Source organism: Melopsittacus undulatus, chromosome 11, assembly GCF_012275295.1.
Source record: "Melopsittacus undulatus isolate bMelUnd1 chromosome 11, bMelUnd1.mat.Z, whole genome shotgun sequence".
Lineage (NCBI taxonomy): Eukaryota > Metazoa > Chordata > Aves > Psittaciformes > Psittaculidae > Melopsittacus > Melopsittacus undulatus.
In genome coordinates, this window is record NC_047537.1 from 4,717,697 (window position 1) to 4,736,641 (window position 18,945).

The 18,945-nt window shown below is 43.1% G+C and overlaps 1 protein-coding gene across 2 annotated transcripts in view; it reads left to right on the plus strand.

The window, feature by feature from the left end:
• RAPGEF1 (Rap guanine nucleotide exchange factor 1) overlaps nt 1-18,945 on the plus strand; it is an 84,437-nt gene that overhangs the window by 14,712 nt on the left and 50,780 nt on the right. For both annotated transcript variants that reach the window (XM_034067547.1, XM_034067548.1), the window contains exon 2: nt 17,475-17,614. In XM_034067547.1, the coding sequence (XP_033923438.1) occupies nt 17,475-17,614 (140 nt within the window). The remainder of the gene's footprint in view (nt 1-17,474; nt 17,615-18,945) is intronic.

Here is an 18,945-nt window from a genome sequence, read left to right on the forward strand (position 1 = left end):
TAGTTTATCTAGAGTTTACATTTTTAGAGCATTGTGCAAGCATTTATTTCATGATGGGTGGTGATGGAGAGTACTGTCTGTAGTGAGGTGAGAATAGTGAGTACAACTTCTGCCTGCGTTTCATTTACTAGTAAGATAGAACTGTTGGTCAGACAATGTCCACTTCTTCATAAGCTTCTATGGGCTTTTCAGTTTATCACTGGAGCTGTATACCCTGTGTGAGTGAGTTGTTAGCTCATGTTTTTAAGGCATTTCAGATCTCATTCGGTAGTAGCAAGGGAAGATGTGCTGTGTAGTGGTGGCATCTCCATTTGTGAGAAGATGCAGGTTATATTGTGTGCACAGAGCATGCCACCTAGAGGAGCAGAGCAGGGCTGTAGCCATGATTTGCTGGCAAAATTTAGGTGGTGTGTGACGAGTGGCTGTGTTGAGACCTTCTCCAAGCAGTGCCCTTTGCAGCCCTGCCTCTATTACATTCCCCAAGTAATGTGTGAGAAGGTCTGTGCACAGTTAGCTTTCCATCACCTCTTCTCAGACATTTTGCAACTGTTTACAAGAGACTACTGTTCATGGTTTAACCTCTTGGTTATGTTGATGCTAATCTTTCACAGAGGCTCAAGAATCTGAAATGGAGTTGCGGATCTCACCTCATATTCTCCGGGAATTAGGGTGAGGAATCTAGTACAAGGTGTGATTTGATGGGCTAACACTCTCCAAGCTCTGTGCTTTTTTTGGCTTGTATGTTGCAATTTCTTTTGTGGGAGACTAATAAATTTCCCAGAAGATTATCCTAATTTCCAGAGTCTCAAAGTCTGAGTTGTAATTAAGCACTTAATTTGATGAGGGTTTGTAGATGTGTTGCTAGACTACTGGCAGCTCAGGGAAATGCTTCCATCTTCAGCCCAGCTTCCCTTGTGGAGGTTCATGCTCAGAAAGCTGGTATATATTTAGAACTGGCAGAACTGCAGCCTGCCAGACAGGCCTCTGAAATTTGTTCCAAATCTCTGCTTTCTGAGAAGGTTAAAGCCAAAATCAAAGGCCTGGCTTTTTTGAAAGAGCTGAAGTTAGGATGATGGCAATTTTTCATTAACAAATAGGCAGTGGGAAATTTTAATACTGCATTTATTGCTAACACTTGCACTGAGTTCCCCATTGCCACAAATGACAGTAATCAATGCATCCAACAGGGAAGCAATTACTTTATTCCTTGATCATCCAGGGCAAGGGTATTGTGTTGCCAGATAAGCACATGGCTTGACCAGAGGGTATCATCTTTTTAGGGCAGAAATTTCATTTTGATCCATATTAGTCTAATATGTAGTGCAGGAAGGTCATAACCAATGACGTGGGCTTGTAGGATTTAATACAGGAATAATGACTGAGTAGAGTTTTCTTTTGTACTGTTTGAGGTTATGGCTTCTAGTTGCCTCTGGTTAAGTTCATATCTTCTGCCAGAGTTTCTCTCTGCTGTTTTAAGTAAAATATCTTTTCTCCCCCCCCCCCTCCATGCTTCAACTTTTGTGCTTGAAACCTCAGGAACAATCTTGAAGACTTTATTACACTGTGCCTTTGAATTGACCCCCATGTATTTCCATCGAGACATTAGGGTGTTCTTCGCATTTCCTTCTATTCTCCGTTTAAATTTTCCTGTTATTAGTCGTATGTTAAAGCAACCAGACTAAAGCCAGCAGGAAGAGCATCCTCTCCATGTCAGTGTATGAGGCCATGTGTTACTATGCCACTTCGGCTGGGGCAGGATCTCCTGCGTGCATTGACCACTCATGCATTTAACAGATCTGTTCTGTGGCTGCCCCTGTGTCTCTCTCCTTTACACATGCCCCTTTTGCTGATAACTTTCTGGCCTTCAGGCTACTGACAGCTGTTGTCCACTTGCTCCTAATTAAGAAAGCAGCATGAGGGATGGGAATGTGGCTTGGAGAGACTGAACCCCCCTCTCTGCAGCAAAGCATTTCAACCTGATTAAAAAGAGTCTGACTGACGACCGAGCAGCCTCTTTTTCCTTCTCTCACTGTTGAGCCTCTCTGTAGACAGCCTGTTTGCTATCAGAACTCTATGGCTCTGAATTTTTTAGATCCTGGTACAATAAGCAATGTCAGAACAGATTTGCCATTGAAAATATGGGCACGTGTGAAATTGAAGCCACTCTCAAAGCACATATTTAACATGCAAAGTGTTGTGTACATCTGTGCTCCTCTTCAGAAATTCAAATGCAGGTCGTATTTTTCATATAAAATGACACTTATTTGTTGAAAATTTAGAACGTGCTCTAAGAATCAGTATCATTGTGAATTAACAGCACTAAAGTGAATGGACTGATGATTTCAAAGATTTTCCTTCTTTGTTTAAGGATTTTCCTTGTTTGTTTGCTTTCCTTGTTTGCTTTCCTTGTGTTGGTTCTCCTTGTTTTGCATCAAGTCCCAATGGATGAGCTTTTGTGTGATATGGTTACGCTGTGATTTTTATAATCCAGAAAGAGAATGGGCTTGAACTCTGGAATCCCCTTTCTGGCCTGTGCGACTGTGGAGGGAAAATGATAGAGTGAGGTGAAGATCATACAGGATTATTGGGTTAATACACAACCAAAAGATGTGACTTCAAGTAAGAGCGATGGTAATTTGGTCAAAGCAGCCTCTTTCTATAACAGTGATGCTCTCTGGAGCTGTTTACCCCCAGGAATATTATGACTTTATTTCAGATTAGACCTCCAAAATCCAATCTGAATTCTTATCTGCAGTAAGTGGGCTCTGTATAGCCCCCAGCACGCTTTGAAAGCAGTGTTGTTTGCTCTCATATCTGGAATGTAATTTCTCTTCTTCCTGTTGTGTTTTTTCTGTTATCTTTTACCTTGGAGATGATTGTTTCTTGATGCAGTAATTCAGCACAATCAGAGCTTCTCTTTAAAGGCACTATGAATATATAGGAGTAAAATGTTTCTTTAAAATACAAAAATCCCTACCAGACTTGGCTCCTCAGGCGTGTGAAAATCCCTTAACAAACCGTATCTACCACAGTATAATTGAACAGAAGAACATGTCTAGGGAGAGGAGGATACTTTTGACTGTATTTACTGGTGTTCACCTTGTATACCCATCATTTTGCTGCATGATCGCTTTGTAACAGAAGCCTTGGAGCGTTTGACTTCAGCATTTCAAATAAGGAAGTGTGTAATACTTGGAGTTGGACAAGAGCTGCTCTGCCAGTCAGTGTTGTCATATATTCACCTAAACACTTTCCATACTAAAATGCTGGGATATGCAAAATGTAGTGTGATTATAACTAACTGAACTAGGCAGACTCTTTGGGATATGGGTGGTTCAGGATTTGAAAGTGCTATAATGTCTTTGGGCAGCTTTTTGTTTTCGCATGAAGAGAGCAGATGCTGACATGGTGCAAATAGAAGAGAAATCCTATCACTAGCCTGGCCCTGAGTCCCCAAGCTGTAGTCCGTAAATAAAGTGATTTATGGCTATTATAGATGAAAATGATGGGTTTTCTTTTCCTCCAAGCAAAATATTATTTCCAAAGAGATCATCTCATTATTGGACTCTGGTTTGGCTAATAATGGTGTAAAATAAGCCTGGTAGACTGAATGTTAGAAAATTAATGGGCTGATTTCTTTACTAGTAAGAATTTATGGAGACTCCAAATCCCTTTCTGCCTTGCTGAGGGAGGCAATTAAGACTATGAGGCAGTGGTTTCTTTGGTTTGAAATGTTGAAAGCAACAGTAAGCATCCATACTGTTAAATCTGGAGAGCTTGTTAGGGATCGTGAGATGGGTTATGCCGGGTCATTTGCTGTGAATATTGGTCATTTCTTTCCCAGTAACCTGATTATTGCTTGAAGAGCTTTGCCAAACTGTTTACTATCTGCTGGCTGTTGACTGGCAGTGTGCTTTAAGCTGATTATAGGAATATTATGTGGCTTCAGGATCACAGTTAGTCCATTTGTCCTTTAATGCCACTCACGGTGACATTAAGAATTGAGCTGCTGTCATCCAGGTAGGTCCTCTGCCAATATTGACGCGGATTTGCATCTGTTCTGCATTAGATTTTCATGTGACTGATGGCAAGTGTCACTTGCTCTGGATCCCCACCTCTTACCCATTTGTGCCATGAATTTCTGGCTGTGTAAAATGAAAGCCCATCACGCAGTCATTTCAGAGCCACAGAGATGGCAGTTTTGATATTAAAGGGGCAAAATTAACATTCTGCAAATTCCCATGTAAAAACTAGATGCCTGTCTGGTGCTAGGTGAGGCTTTGTTTAGGCTATTGTCTGAATGTAAGCCTAGAGCTTTGCCGTTAGGCCTACAGTTGACTTCCCTTCCACTGGGTTGTGAATGACAAAGTAGTTCAGTGGAGCTGGCACTTCTTTGTTGGGTTGTTTTGCAAATGGAGACCCAATTCTTAACAGGAGAGCACAAATCAGGAATTTTTGCTTTACAATGAAAAACGTTGGAGGAACAGGTTTAGTTCCTCTGTTTTCCTGATTCCTGTGGTTCCATTGGAGTGTCCTTTAAATAAATAAAAATGACAAAATACCATCACTCCTACCAACTGGGACAAAAGACACAAACCATTTCGAGAACAGGCCACTGGATTGTAGGGAGAGTGCCTACAAGAAAAAGATGAAGATTTGTCATCTCCTTCAAGGAGTTTGTCATCTATTTTATCTTTGAGAAGCAGCTTCCCATCGGTATGAGCATTATCCCCAAATATTGTTCTTTATTTCTAATTTGGCTTTAGATTTGCCAAATCTACTTCACGATTGGCCAGTCTTATTCCGAAGCAAAACTGTGTAGGGAGTTCTGTGGGAATAAGGGGTGTGAGTTTCCAGCCTTCACCTTGATTTGAATTAAGTTTCATGGATGGAACAGTCCTCATTGTAGATTCTGAGCTGTAGGGTTCTTGTGGCTTTGCATGTTGGTACATTTTATCATGATAAAGACTAGCTTATATAGTTTCAGGCGATCTCCCTTATGTATGGATTCATACAGCTGCCAAAAAAACAGCTCAGCTCTTCACCTGCTCTGTTCTCAGCCAACAAATATCACATTAACTTGACTGTACTTGAAGTATTTTCTATATATTTTTAATTCTCTTTTATAGGTGATTTGGATCCCTGTTGAAAATGCCTTCTGTGAGAGGCCTCTGTCAAAGTTTCCATATGAATGGGTTCAGTTTCATAATTTAACATTGTGACTGCTATATATAGTGTTGGGGTTTTATCAAATAACAGCACTCAGACCATTATGGCTGTTTTGTACCTATGGCTTGTTTGTACTATCGGGATAGACATGGAAATGGTATTGTTTAAAGTCATACAGAGTGTAGGAGCCTTCTGCAGAGGAACTAGAGACTCACAACACATTTAATGAAGCAGGTTTTCCCAAATCAAATGCCTTTTCTATGATTTGTTTGAGACATCTTTAGTTTTGCACTCTTAGCAAGAGATACACAGCTGGTTTTCAGGTTAATGAAGAAGGAGAGCGCATTTAGAGTGCTTTCCTGACTGCAGAGTTGCCAAAAATGAAGCAGGAGAGAGATCTTCCATCTGTCATTCTTTTACAGGAATCAGCACTTTAGAAGTAGGTGTAGCGGAGAGTTTATTTGCTGAGCTCAGAGTAGAGTCCATGAGCACACAGAGGATCAAAAAGGCAGAATGTATTTGTTTGTTTGGGGAGGGAGGCACCGTGAGTTTGCTGAGTAAATCTGTAAACAGGGTAGAAAGGAAAGGGAAGCTTCCCTAAAACGCTGCTCAAATAAATGAAGTCCAAGCTCAATTTGGAAGTCTCATTGTGAAGTCGTGCAGGGAGCTGTGCTCCTTGTGGGGAGCAGATGTTTGCTCAGGTCCAGCAGTCAATGGCTGCAGTGTTCAACTCCTCTCAACCCCCTCCCACAACACACATGGGTATTTCTTGCCAAGCAGCACCCCAGCTCCTCTTCTTCCTCCTTTTATTTCCTCCTTCCTTCTCCCTCCCATGACTTTTCAGATAAGAGCAGATAAAATAGTAAAGTCTACTTTTGTATTTTTGGCACTACTCTCTGCCCCCCTTTTTTTCTTATTGCCAGGTCCTAGACACATAGTCTCTTGTGATACAAAGCCATGGTTTTTAACTAGGCTGACACAAAGCTTAGTACTAGCTTATACTGCAAAATAATAAACACAGATTGTACATACAAAGTCAGTTTCATGTTTGCAGCATTAAAGGTGGTTCATGATTAGCTGAAAGATGGTTTACAGTGTTTATCATTGCTTTACCCTGGTGTCATTTTTTGCCTCATTGGCTGCACCCAGCTGATGCTTCAAAAGCCGACAGGGATGAAGATTGTGCAGGGTGGTTGTGTGTTACCAGTTCTTAATACCAAGCGCAGAAGGTCTGGGAGGTGTTTACCCTCCTAATAATGGTACCAGAGGTATTTTTATAAACATCTCTGTACACCTTTGTGAGCCCAACTGCTGTGACATACTAAATATGCTGCAGGAATCAGTAGGTTATTGAATGGTTTTCCACAGAGCATAAAGTTAATCACACTGAAGCTTTGACAAAGCACCAGGCTTAGCCTGAGCGAGGAGGCAGAGCTCCCTGGACGTGATGGAGCATACCCTGACCTGACCCTCAGCCCTCTTGGGGCTGCCAGACCAGCACCATGCAGCTTGAGGCCTTGTGAAGCTGAAGTTTCTTGTTACAGACTAGCTGCTGTTTTCCACACGGACCCCCTGAGCTCCCAAAGTATTGCTCAGTGCACCACGAGCTCGAATGAGTATTGATTCACCTTTCAGAGCTGTATGGGAGGCTCGCCGTGCAATCGCGTATTGTGTTGCAGAGACTTAAATAGCTTTGGTGGTTGTGGTTTTGCTGCTTTGTCAAAACCAAATTAAATATAAATGCTGTACAAAATTATTTATTTATAGAAACTTGAGGTCTCTCTGCCACAGAATTATAGAATCATAGAATGGTTTGGGTTGGAAGGGGCCATAAAACTCATCCAGTTTGTGAACGCCTTCCACTACAGGTTGCAAGCCCTGTCCAACTTGGCCTTGAACACTGCCAGGGATGGGGCAGCCACAGCTTCTCTGGGCACTGGGGTTTAAAACATGCTTTTTTCCCATGGATTTATATGGCACCCAGTGTGTCCCTGGCAGGTATGGCTCTTGAAGAGAATCTCACTTTTGAAACCTGATGGTGATGGCATGCTCTGCATTGGATGGGATATAAGGGAATGAACCATAAGTAAAAACCACATTCATGTAGCTGTTAATTCACCAAGATTTATTCAGCAATAAAAGAATTGTTTCAGCAGGACTGCAAAGAGATGCTGAGATAAGGTTCAACTTTATTTCTGGTAAAATACAGTCTCAGCTTAGTTCACTTTAGGTCTTGCCCTGTTGTTGTATGTCAGTGTTGAAGGTGTTTCTTCTTGAAGTGCTTCCTGTATCAACAAAGTGGAAGCTCACTGAAAATAGGAACTGATTCTTAGTAGAGCCCACATTTGTTAATTTCCATTAAAGATAGCTACCTGTTTAAATACAGACAGCCTGGGTGATACAAGAGATGACATTGCATGACGGCAAAGAGTTAAGCTCCAAAGAAAGAAGGCTTCACTATCCCCTTGTTAAGTGGGTTTCCAAACTTACTACTGCATTAGGCTACATCATATTCCAAAATAGCCAAGGAATAGCTGCTTTTTCTTCAGCATTAAATTAACAAGTAAAATTCTAGGGACTGTTTCCATGCTAGGCTCAGTTGTGTTACTGATGCTGTTGCATTCTTTCATAAACCCCCTGTGTTCCTGCTGATGCTTGTACAGATCTGCTGGGGTTTTCTTCTGTAGAAGTTCTTTTTTCTGTATAATTTTAAAAGATTTGATTGTTTTAAAGTCAGGATTTGCTGAGAAGACTGCGGAGAACTGCAGGTGTTTGTAGCAGTTGCCTTCTCCTTGAACCTGGTGTGCGGAGGAGCAATGTAACCAGGAGATTTTCATTCAGGCGTGAGAAGGTGGGATAAAACAGAGTCGTCACAAATAATTGTTTACTGCTAAAGTAACCTTTAATGTTTATGTGCAGTAGAATGAAAGGCAGACATCCCACTTAGACTCCGTAAGCTACCTCGGGTTTCCTGCCATGATGGTCTAGGGATGTGCTAATCCTACAGCTAACAAAGAGGGAGCTCCCTCCTGGGCTGCTCAGTTCAATTAACATCTCGGTTTCCCCTTGCTGGAGGCGCTGATGTTTCAAATTGTGCTTATAGGAGACTAAAATTTCCTCCTGCCTGTAGGCAGGCAATAAAACTGGTGGTTTGGTTGCAGATCCTATCAGGTATAGAACAGGGTATGGAACTGAGGATAGGGCCTACAGCTCATTAACCCTTTGTGCAAGGAGCACGACAATCATGTAACAGCAGCTTCTGACCTGATTACATCAGGAATTTCACACCTGCAGTGCTGCTGTATCTCTTTGCACACATGCTTGTCTGTATATGTGGAGATAGAGAGCTGGTCCTTTGGGGCAACAGCACAGTGGTACTTCAAAGTTCAGAGATTTGCATAGCCCTCCTGTGATGCCTTCTTTTATTGAGTAAGCAGTATCAGAGAAGTTTACACTGCTCTTGCAGTGCCTCTAGGAGACAGAGCTGGCCTGGTTCCTCAAATTCATTTTCCTTTCTCTTGCAGAGATGTGAGCCCCCAGCATGGTGCACTGGAGTTGTGCAGGCATGTTTAATCTTACTGAACCGAATATCTGCTTTTCAGCATCTGAACCCTGAGGATACAGTGCTAGTCAGAACAATGAGAAATGAGGCTTCCTTACAGAACAGTTAGCTCATCTCTTAACATGCATGGAAAAGAGCTTACATCACACTCTCACCTGGACTCTTGCCCTTAATCTGTGCCACTTGCTAAAGAAGGAAATAAAATTGAGCATGTTTAAGCAAATGCTTTCCATGTTTTGATCTTATTTCTTGTGCTCAGCTCATATGAGTGTGGGTGGTGGCTTTTGGGCAGGGTATAAGGTTCCTCCCAGGCCCGCTGGAAAAGAGATGTTAGCTTTGCGAGTCAGACTGAATGTGCAAAGAATCTGTAATCAGAGGTCAAAAATAAAGATGACTATAATTAGTAATGTCCAAAGCAACTGGAAATTGTGTCAGGCAGATCCGAGCCAGCTTCTCTTCTTTTTTTCCATCGCCTAATGAATGAGAGCTGAGGTTACTCTCTAAGGATGAAAGAAGGCTGAGTTTTTCCCATTCAGAACTGGTGCAGTGGGGCAGATGCAAAGTCAAGACTCTCATTTACAACCTTGTTTTTCAGCTGTTGAACCTGTGGGCAGGTTGCAAGCAATTAGGCTTTTCCCTAAAGCATCTGAAATAATGTGTTTCTGCTTGCAGTCCTATAGAGTGCCAGTGACGACATTCTGTCACCTTGGAGATGGATAAACAGCTTCAGCAACATTAGGTTATAATCTTTCAGGTCTGACTTTCAAAGCTGACAGCCGTATGACTGAAACCCAAGCCTACAAAGGGTTTTCAACGTGGAGAGAGTCCAAATGTGCTCGAGTAAAACGAGAGGAGGGGAGAAAGAGTTTAAGTGGAGCTCAGTGACAAGGCTTTTTGCTTGGCCATGGCAGTAGTGTGAATGAAACAAATTGGCTTTGGCTCATATGCTCCCTACAGCCCAGGGTGACTCAGGTAGTGTGCATGCATACTTGTGCCTGCAGGGCTTTATTTTTAGATGTCTGAATCACTGTCATGACTATATCCTCATAAAGCCACTAGATGAGTGGGGATGCCCATGGACCCCATATTAAGTCATGTTTGGTGAGCAGAGAAATTCAGTAGATTGTCTCCCAACCATTGCAATTCTTGTGTCAAAGCAGTTTGCTGCAGTAATGCAGAGGTTATGCCTTGTAGTTGGGTTATTTTTCTCCATTAAAAATTAAATGTTAACAGCCTTGGTGGGTTTTATGTGTAAAGAAAAGAGCATGGACTACAGCAGTCCTGTTGATGTTGGAGGCTACTTGACTCTCTTGTTGTTTTACTGGTGCTGGCACAGAGGGAGTTACGAGTCATGTTACCAGTGTTGTAATCCCATCAGTTCTTTCGGGTTTGCAGGGCTGTGCAAAATCAGTACTTAAATGGGAAATTACCAGAGACTCACCAGACGCTGCACAGAGGTTTGCTAGTGATTTGGTAAATGGCAGCCTTTCTGCTTGTGAGTTGATAAGGACCAGTCTGCAGCAGTGGTTTTCATTCACATACAACGGAGCTGAAGTCTTGTCTGCTCCTTATCAATACATTACAGCATCCGTTTCAAAAAGGAGTGTCCAAGCCAGCTTTGGTGTGCTGGAGGAAGCTGAGCTTGGGCAGTGAAGTCCTGCTCACTTAAATCCCCCTTTATTCAATCAATTGGACCTTTTTCCTATCCCCAGTAAATCAGTTGGGTGCCATTACTGCAGTTGTCAGCAGCTGAAGGATTCCTGGTTTATGTGTCTGCATGCAAGGAGATTTCTCTCTTTTTGAAGCCTTTAAGGCTAAAAGAGGACTTGGAGGGAACCTGGCCAGCTGCTTTGAACTTGCTGCTTGGTCTGGTGCATCTTCCTTTCCTCACAACCTGAAGCTTTACTTCTAAATACGAAACTGGAAGGAAGAGGAGCTGTAGTACTAGTGCACTGTAAAATGAATGGGGCTGACTGACCCCCATCCTTTTCACTGCAGTCGGGAGCTGTGGCTGAATGCATAAGTTGCCCTCTGTGCCTCCCCTTTCCCTTGCAAACACTGTGAGCTCTTTCCACTCGAGGTTGCTGCAGCTGGAGATGCCTCATTCATGGCTGCGAGGGAGAAAAAAATCAAAATAGAAATGTGCTCTCCGACAAATCAAAATGTTTTGCTTCCTCTGGAGGCCCCAGAGGGTGGCGTGAAAAATAATGAAGGCTGTGAGTCAGTGAGCGTTGCCTGGCCAGCTGAGAGGGAACTGAGCCTCCCTTTTCCATAGGAGTTTGTGTGCTGTCATTGCGCATCATTAGTGCTCGCTGGGTTATGCTCATTCACTGCAATGTTGCCAAAAGAGAAGGGCAGTCGGGCTTTCTGCTCCCAAAAGCAGGCTGCTTCCAAGGTGACGTGATGTTAAAGGAAAAGTTTCTGTAGTGCTCAAGAGCGATTGTTTGATTCCCAAGCAGCCCTTCCTCCACCGTTTTCCTCTCAAAGCTGGCCGCTGTCCTGGCAGTCGGATTCCCTGGAGAGGGACTTGGAGCAGCTTACAAACAGCTCCACCTAAGGTACAAAGGTTAGGGTGGGCAAACTTCCTCATTGACACTGGAGCCTCCCTTTTCTTTCCCTTCTGGATCCCCAACCAGGTCTTTTTTTGTTTCTGAATAAACTCTCTTTGCTTCAGTCTCTGGGGGTAATGGCAATGTTGAGAAAAGTAAACTAATGGAGAGGGAAGTGGTAGGCCTGAGGCTTCTGTAGCGTGTCCAACAGGCAGCAGTGCTATGCTTATCCATTTAAGAGGGGTATTTTAATTCTGTTCTGTCACATTTTGTCTTTTCTATATTTAGGATCCCAGTTCATCCCTTTGAGAACACCCAGCACCGCACAAGCGCTGCGTATCAGCATTTTTAGACTTCTAAACATCCCCAGGACTTCTGGAGAAAGAGGGCGTGAAATGTAGCAGGAGGCTGTTGAGCACAGTTATACATTGCAGGTGTGAAAGGGCTGAGAACATATCTGGGGTTCTCCTCATCTGTTTCTTCAACCTTCCTTGACAGCCTAGTTCTTCCTCTCCATCCTTATAGCTACCCACTGGCAGGCTTGACTGGTTTATTGCAAGGAAAGAGATGCCCTCCACCACAGGATTATTGACCATTACTTTTACCAGTGGTAGCTTTCTGTTTCTGTGGCAGCTTTCAGTTTCCTGGTAGTTTTCTCTCATAGCTCACTGGTGAGGGTTCACATTGTGCCTTAATGTGTCAGCTCTGCCAGTGCTTCTGCAGAGGTTCTCAGCTGCTGAGGGAGGTTTGAGTTTCAGGTTCGAGCAGCATTTCTGCAAAGCTCAAAGGCCTCAATTTTCTGTTAATCACTATTATTTAATGTTTGCATTACAGGAGAACCCAAAAGCTTTAGCCAGGGCAGAGGCCCCACAGATGTGTGTGCATATTTACAGGTATGCAGCAGATACAGCCCTACCCTTCAGGGTGCAAGGAAGACAGTTGGGAATTCTACCAATAGTCATATAAAACCTTTAAAGATCTGTTCTTTGTGGCATGTGGGAAGCTCTCATATGCCCATCTGCCCATCCTGAATCGCCTGTTCTGCTGTGTTTGACAGCAGAATTGTGTCTTGAGGAGCCAGATCCACAGTCCCAGCCCTGTAGCCTCTCGCTGGGTACCGCATCGCAGCACCAAGCAGACACCCTCAACAGAAAGATCATTTTGAGCTATCACTTATTATTGTTTTCCTTTTGCTTCAGAACTCTTTTAAAGTCCCTGTCAGTGAAGGTTTAGCTGGAGCCTTGCAACTTGCCTTTTGTCTTCCGCAAATGATGGAGCTGAGCCCAAGGGAACAAATGCCATTTTAATGGGCATCGTTGTGTAACTCATTACATAAGTCACCTCTGCCTTCAAAGGGCTCGTGGCAGAAATGGCAGGAGCGGTTGATTAAAAATGTGCACAATAGCTTCATTATGACATGGGGAGAGATGTCTGCTGTTATTTTTAATCTGATAGCTTTTAAATATGTGCATCCAGCAGAGACCCACATGGCCTTTGAAAAGTGAACCATTTGTGGGATAAGATTTTTAGACTCTGCTCTTTCTAACAACCCACAAGAGTCAGTTCAAGCTGGAAAATGAACTATAACCCTTTCTAAGGCTTTGTCACCTCTAAAGCTGTAGGCGTTCTGTGTGTGAAGACGACCAGAGTGAGAGAAGATGGAAGGTTTAGGTTTTCACGTGAAGGAAAGAAAAGGTACTGTAATCTAAAGTTTTGGGTTTGGTTTTTGTCAAGCCTGTTTTCAGTTTGTTTGATATGATCACTAGGCAGGTTGAACAGTGGAATTGCCCATCCCTGCTGCTGGAGCCTGCCTGCTATTGGGCTGTGCTGTAGTGACAAAAACATCACCAGGAGGGCCAGAAGCTGACAGGGGTTATTTCCCATCTCCAAAGCCTCCCGTATACTGGTTACCCCGCAACTGGAAAGTCTGCTGTGACTGAGCTCTGTAAAACCCTGAACTTTCACTTTGACTTTAAAGTAAATAGTTTGCTGTTGGGTTAGGTTGGTGGAATTCACCAGCATGTGTGTGTTTTTTGACTTAATTTCTGGAGTTCATTTGAACCAAGTGGAAAGTGACCGTTTGACTATGGCTTCGGTGGACATCGGGCTTTGACTTGCTGGCTTTCTCCCTAAGCAGCCTAGTTTCTTCATCCACAAGCACGTAAGCTGATTTATCTGCCTTCCCTTGTGCCTCTTAATCTACTGTTGTTTAAAATCTGCAGTTCTTTCCTCACCAGATTTAGCTTTCTGTCAGCAAACTGGCAGGCAGCACTGTTTTGCTGGGGCTGGTGGAGCTGCCAGGGAACGAGGTGGCTGTGGCCTCCCTAGCCCAGTAGGGCTCGAAGGGTACCAAAGCTCCTCTCTGGCTGCCCTTGGCAGCGGGGCTGCTTGGAGCAGGCACATAACATGAGCTTTCTCCTGTTGTGTGTGTGGTCGGACCCCAGACACGTGCCATTCGGGGGGAGAGGAGCCCGAGAGCTGAGCAGGGCCATGACTCAACAGCTGGAGTGTGTTCAAGCACAACGGAGCGGGAGCCTCATTAACGGGGGATGGAATTAGCAGTGAGACGAGTGACGTATTAAACCTTCCAGTCAGAAATCAAGAAACTCAGATCCAGGGTAAAGTGATTTTGGAGGGATTGGGGTTTTTTCACAGCAGAGAATCTGGGCAGGTGAAATAGAAGGGGATGGAAAGTGGTTCCTTTGAGACAGAAATGCTTCAACACAGCACTACCTTATTTTTTTCCCCTTTCAGTTGATAAACTCCGTCAAGTTTATGACCTCGTCTTTTCCCATTCATCTTGTTAGTACTTGGACACTGCATAGAAGTGCAGGGTGCCCTCCTCCTGCACACCCAAAAAGCAGAAAGAGAAGCTGAGAAAGTCATTGCCGAGATTCCAGTTAAACACTGCCGGCTATTCATCAATAGGAGTCGAGGGTAATATGATAGAACAGTTTCCAGCGGGCAGGCTACCAAGCTCAGGAACAATCTCAATGCTGCATTAAGGGGTTTGGTTACCGTAGACAGGCAGGAAGGAGCAGGAAGGTGGTTTGAGCACTGTCGTGACTCTGTTTTCTGCTTCTCTCTGTACATTATCAAATTAATTGATCTGTAAAGACATACTGTGCTGGTTGAACTTTTTAAATGGACAGATATGGGGCGTGTTGGATATTTAAATTACGATATAGTATAAAGAAAGTGACTTTCTCAAAGCAGACCAGTGCTATGTAACCATTCTAGGAAGTCACTCAGCTTTGCTTTTTGCAGGAGGGTTTCAGTTCTTGTCTGTAAAAGCTTAGGTAACTGCTGCCTTTGAACCAGGACACCTTTCTGACTTCTGCTTTGTACCACTTCATCCCGATTCATTAAAATGCAGATTCTGTTTATCGTGCTTGAATGATGTATCTGCTTGAAAAGCATAAATCCCATCATGCTGCATAATGTCTGTTGGCATTCACTGAATATAATCACAGTAGCTCCACTGCTTGATTCGTGAATATGGGTATAGGGATGAGGGCCTGCAGTTGGATGGAGATGCTATACTGGAGTCACTGACTCACCCTCTGCTCTGTTTAGGCAAGTTGCTTCACCTTTGTGCCTGCTTCCCTTCTGCAGAGTAAGGTTAAGACCTAACTGTTTAAGGATGAGGAAAAGATGTTTGTAATGTGCTTGGAAGAAGAAAAGTGCTATTTTTAAGTGCTGCACGTAATTGAGTGTTGGAGAATATTGGTTTGTGACTCATTTGTTTAACTGCAAATGCATCAGAAACTTATGAGCAGATGAGATCTGGAATATGCTTGTTGTAGATGGAAAGACATGGCAGTAAAAAGCTGCATTAATTTGTGATCTTCAAAGCAGGACTTAGCGGGACTGTTCAAACAGTAAAGTTTATTATTATTACAAATGCCAGCTGCTTTACTTCATTAGTACTATTTTAAGAAGTTCCTATTCTGCTCCAGACACTCACTCCTGTCCTCACTCTGTTGGTCTGTGTCCCCTTGGAGTGGCATGCAAATGATGCAGTGTTTGATGTGATGGAAGGGTAAAGAGAGCAAAGGGCAGTGGTTAGGGTGGTGGTGGTGATGGGGATCTTAGCAGAAGAGAAACTTTCTCTGCTGACAGAACATCTCATTTTGGAGGTTCCTTACCATACACACACACTAATTCATCTGTTCATGTGCTTGCCCACAGAGGTGGATAGAGATGTCTGGTGGAAGGAGAAAAGGAAACGGCAGTCTTTTGGAATCTTTCCCTTCCAAATGTCTTATTCCCTAGAAGGCAGAATTATCCCCATATGCAATGGAGGGTTCTGTAGGTATTGAACATTCTCTTAGACCAGCAGTTTGGATCTCACTGCAGCCCGTGGAGGAGCCAGAGACAATTTGTTGCTGCTACTTTTATTTCCCTGCAGATTAATTATTGTAATTGTTTGCCAGTCCTTGACAAATAAATTCAGAGCCATGGCTTTTCTTGGCAAGCATACGTGCATACACATGCATGTATAGAAATACTCATATGGTGTATGAAATAAATAGGAACTGTTGGAGGGGTTAGTGCAAGAGCATTATCACAGCAGCCAGGAACTGTGTTCAGTGGTGACCTTCAGCACCCTGTGGAGCCGGAGGGGTTTTAAAGGTTTGGAGATCCCCTTGTAGATGTAAAGCAATGACGTAAATCGTTGCTAAGTTGAGGTGCCAGCTGCTGTAAGTGATTCTTCAGAGGCCAACTGATATGTCTGGATTTATCTGCAGTGACCAAGGTCTTTAGTTCCTCCGTCCTCAGAGCACTAAACAGGATTTTATGATACAAAGAAGACTTGGAAATACATTTACTCCTGTAAATGGAGGTCTGCAACCACACTAGATTACAATTGGTGCTGGTGCAGCTTCCATTAATAGGATGCCTGCAAGAGTGTGCTCTAGAGGACACAACTAACCAGAGGTTTAGCTCTGGTAAAGGTGTTAATAGCAGGGTCTTAACACAGTACAGGAAACTAAGTTTAAAGGGAGATGGCCCTTTGGGGAGGCAAGCACAGGTTCCTTCCCTTGAGCTGTGGTTAGGTAATTTCTGAGTATGAGGAGCTGTGTTTGTGCTGCAGTGTGGTGTTTAGCTTCTGGGTGCTAGATTTGACTCAGCAGCCTTTTCTGTTTGCGGGCTGCATGCTAACAAGGTGGTGCAGTGCTGCATGCATGGGGCTGTGTCATTTGGACTCATTACAGCCAGGGCAGTCAATTCCCAAGCAATCTAAAAGAAAAATGGAACATAGAGCAAAACTGCTTACTTTTCTTGTTAATATAAAGACAAGTTTGGTAACTTCTGCTGAATTATCTGAGTCACTAGAGAGCAGTTCAGACCTTCATTTATTAAAGTGCTCTTTGCTTGAAATACATTCTGAATTGCTCTCTACAAGGAAGCATAGTTTTATTTAGCTTTGTGGCTAAAGAGATAAAAATACATTTCAACGGTAAGTCTGCATATGGCATGATTGCAAACCTTTGAGACTTCTGCTTTTAGATACTCAAAAAACATTAAAATACAACTATTAAAAGGGTTGAGCTGTTTGTATTTAAGCCCCTTCAAGGATGCCCTGGTATTGAAGTGGTTCCTCTGGTTGTTGATTTCTCTGGTACATTTGAAGTTAAATCCATTGTAATTGACAAGGGCTGGCATTTTTGTTTGCATTATCCATGGAGCCACATCCAAAGGTGATGCTACCAAGCGAGTAGAGATCAGCAGCCTGGGAAGGGCATAACACTGGAAAGGACCTGGTGCAGCCACCAGTCCTGGGTACCAGGCAGAACCCTGCTCTGCCAGAGGTCTGTGAACAAGTCACTTCATCCCCTTGACTCATCTGCAAAAGAGCAATGTTGATTACCTCCTTTGTAAAGTACTTTGGGATCTGCTGGGGATAAGTGCTTTGAAGAGAGGTGTTCTTCCTTTTCTCTGCAAGGCACTGTTCCTGCCTTTGCACTAGTGTTGCTGGCTCTGAGGGTAAGCAGGAAATGATGGTGATGCTACAGTTGGGAACCTAATAGAGAGCCACAATTATATTTTTATCCTGTTCCACTCTACAAAAATGGCAAGGTTGCAATAAATTTCCATGGTGCAGTTATATTCCAGATAATGCTGTAGCACAATGTCCTGGTTTCAACAATTTCACCCTAATCCAGTAACGTGTTTCTTTGTCTTCCCAGATTCTGAGCGTTCCCATCTCTCCTCGTTCACTATGAAGTTGAAGGGCAAGTTTCATTCACCAAAAATAAAGAGAACCCCTTCAAAGAAAGGAAAGCAAGTTGACCTGACAGTGAAAACACCAGAGAAGTCAGTGAACAAAGTAAGCAGATGAAGGACCTGTTCTGTCTTGCTGTCGTTTTGCTTGCTGGTACTCACTTTATCAAAACCCAGTGTGTGACTTTGTCCTCTGCAGGATTCTGCAGATTTTCCAGGGATCCTCAGGGTTGCTTTATGGTCAGTTATAAACTGTACTGTGTAGTGTAAAGTAAGAGCAACCAAGGCATGTACCTCCCTTTGGAGAGCCTGATGAGACTTCCTTCCATAAGCATTTAAGTATCGCATTATGGAATGTAGTGTATGGCATGACACATCCCTCTCCACAATGCTCCACACCCTATGGGTATGCTTACAGCTTCCAGATAACTGCCTGGTTTTGGAATGGATCTTTTCAGAAACCTTAAAACCCAGGCAAGCAAATCCATGAAGTTGGTCCAAAGATGTGCTCAATCTGACATCAGCAGGGAGAGTCAAACAGATGTGTTCAAGCAGCTGCTCATCCCAGCACACCGTTCCTCAGCCCCAACATACTCCAAGTCCTCTAAGAGCTGAGGTCACCCCTCTTTCCCAGCACAAACCATCACAGTGTTATCTCCTCTGCTGTTGTGACCTGATTTTGTAGGCTGGAGACTATCTCTGTAACAATACTGTTGCAGTCAGTTTTCAAGTATAAATCTAAGCCAATAGTTAAGAACAATCAAAGTTATTTATAATAATTCACAATCCTTCCCAGTTGTTGTTGAAAGTCTCATCCAATGTGCAGTGCCAGGAGTGCAAACTTTTTTAGATTATCTCTGCTGAGGGTTGTTGTAGTGTTATTGAAAGCAGTCAGCAAGATACAGTTATCTTACACTGTGTGATGTGCTTAACGCCCAGAGAAGTCACTGCAGGGATTCCTGGCCCTATTCTGCACCATCAGGTGGAAGATGATGAGGCTTTTATTTCCCAGGCTGTAGGGTTTTTTTCCCCCAGGAGGCTATGGATGTGCTTTCTGGAGCTGAGCACCTTGCGTTGCTGACTGCTATTGAAAAATGAAGGGATAATCTGAGAGTACTCCTTGAAGGCTTTTAATTCCAACGATGTTTCTAGATGTTGAGATAATTTAGAGGCCTTCCTTTAAATTGACCACAAATTAAATAAATTGGAAATGAAGAATCCATTTCAAAATACTATCCTACAGCAAATATATCTCAGCATGTTAATAACAGGTGAAGGTTTTGCTTTTCTTTCTTTCCTCATAAAAACAATTCAAGAAGATTTACTGATAAGGCATGCTGAACACGTAAAACCTTTCTTTATGTGCAGATTGGGATTTTTTAATTGGAAAACAAAAAACACTTGCAGTAGTTTTTATTACCATACATGATTATTTAA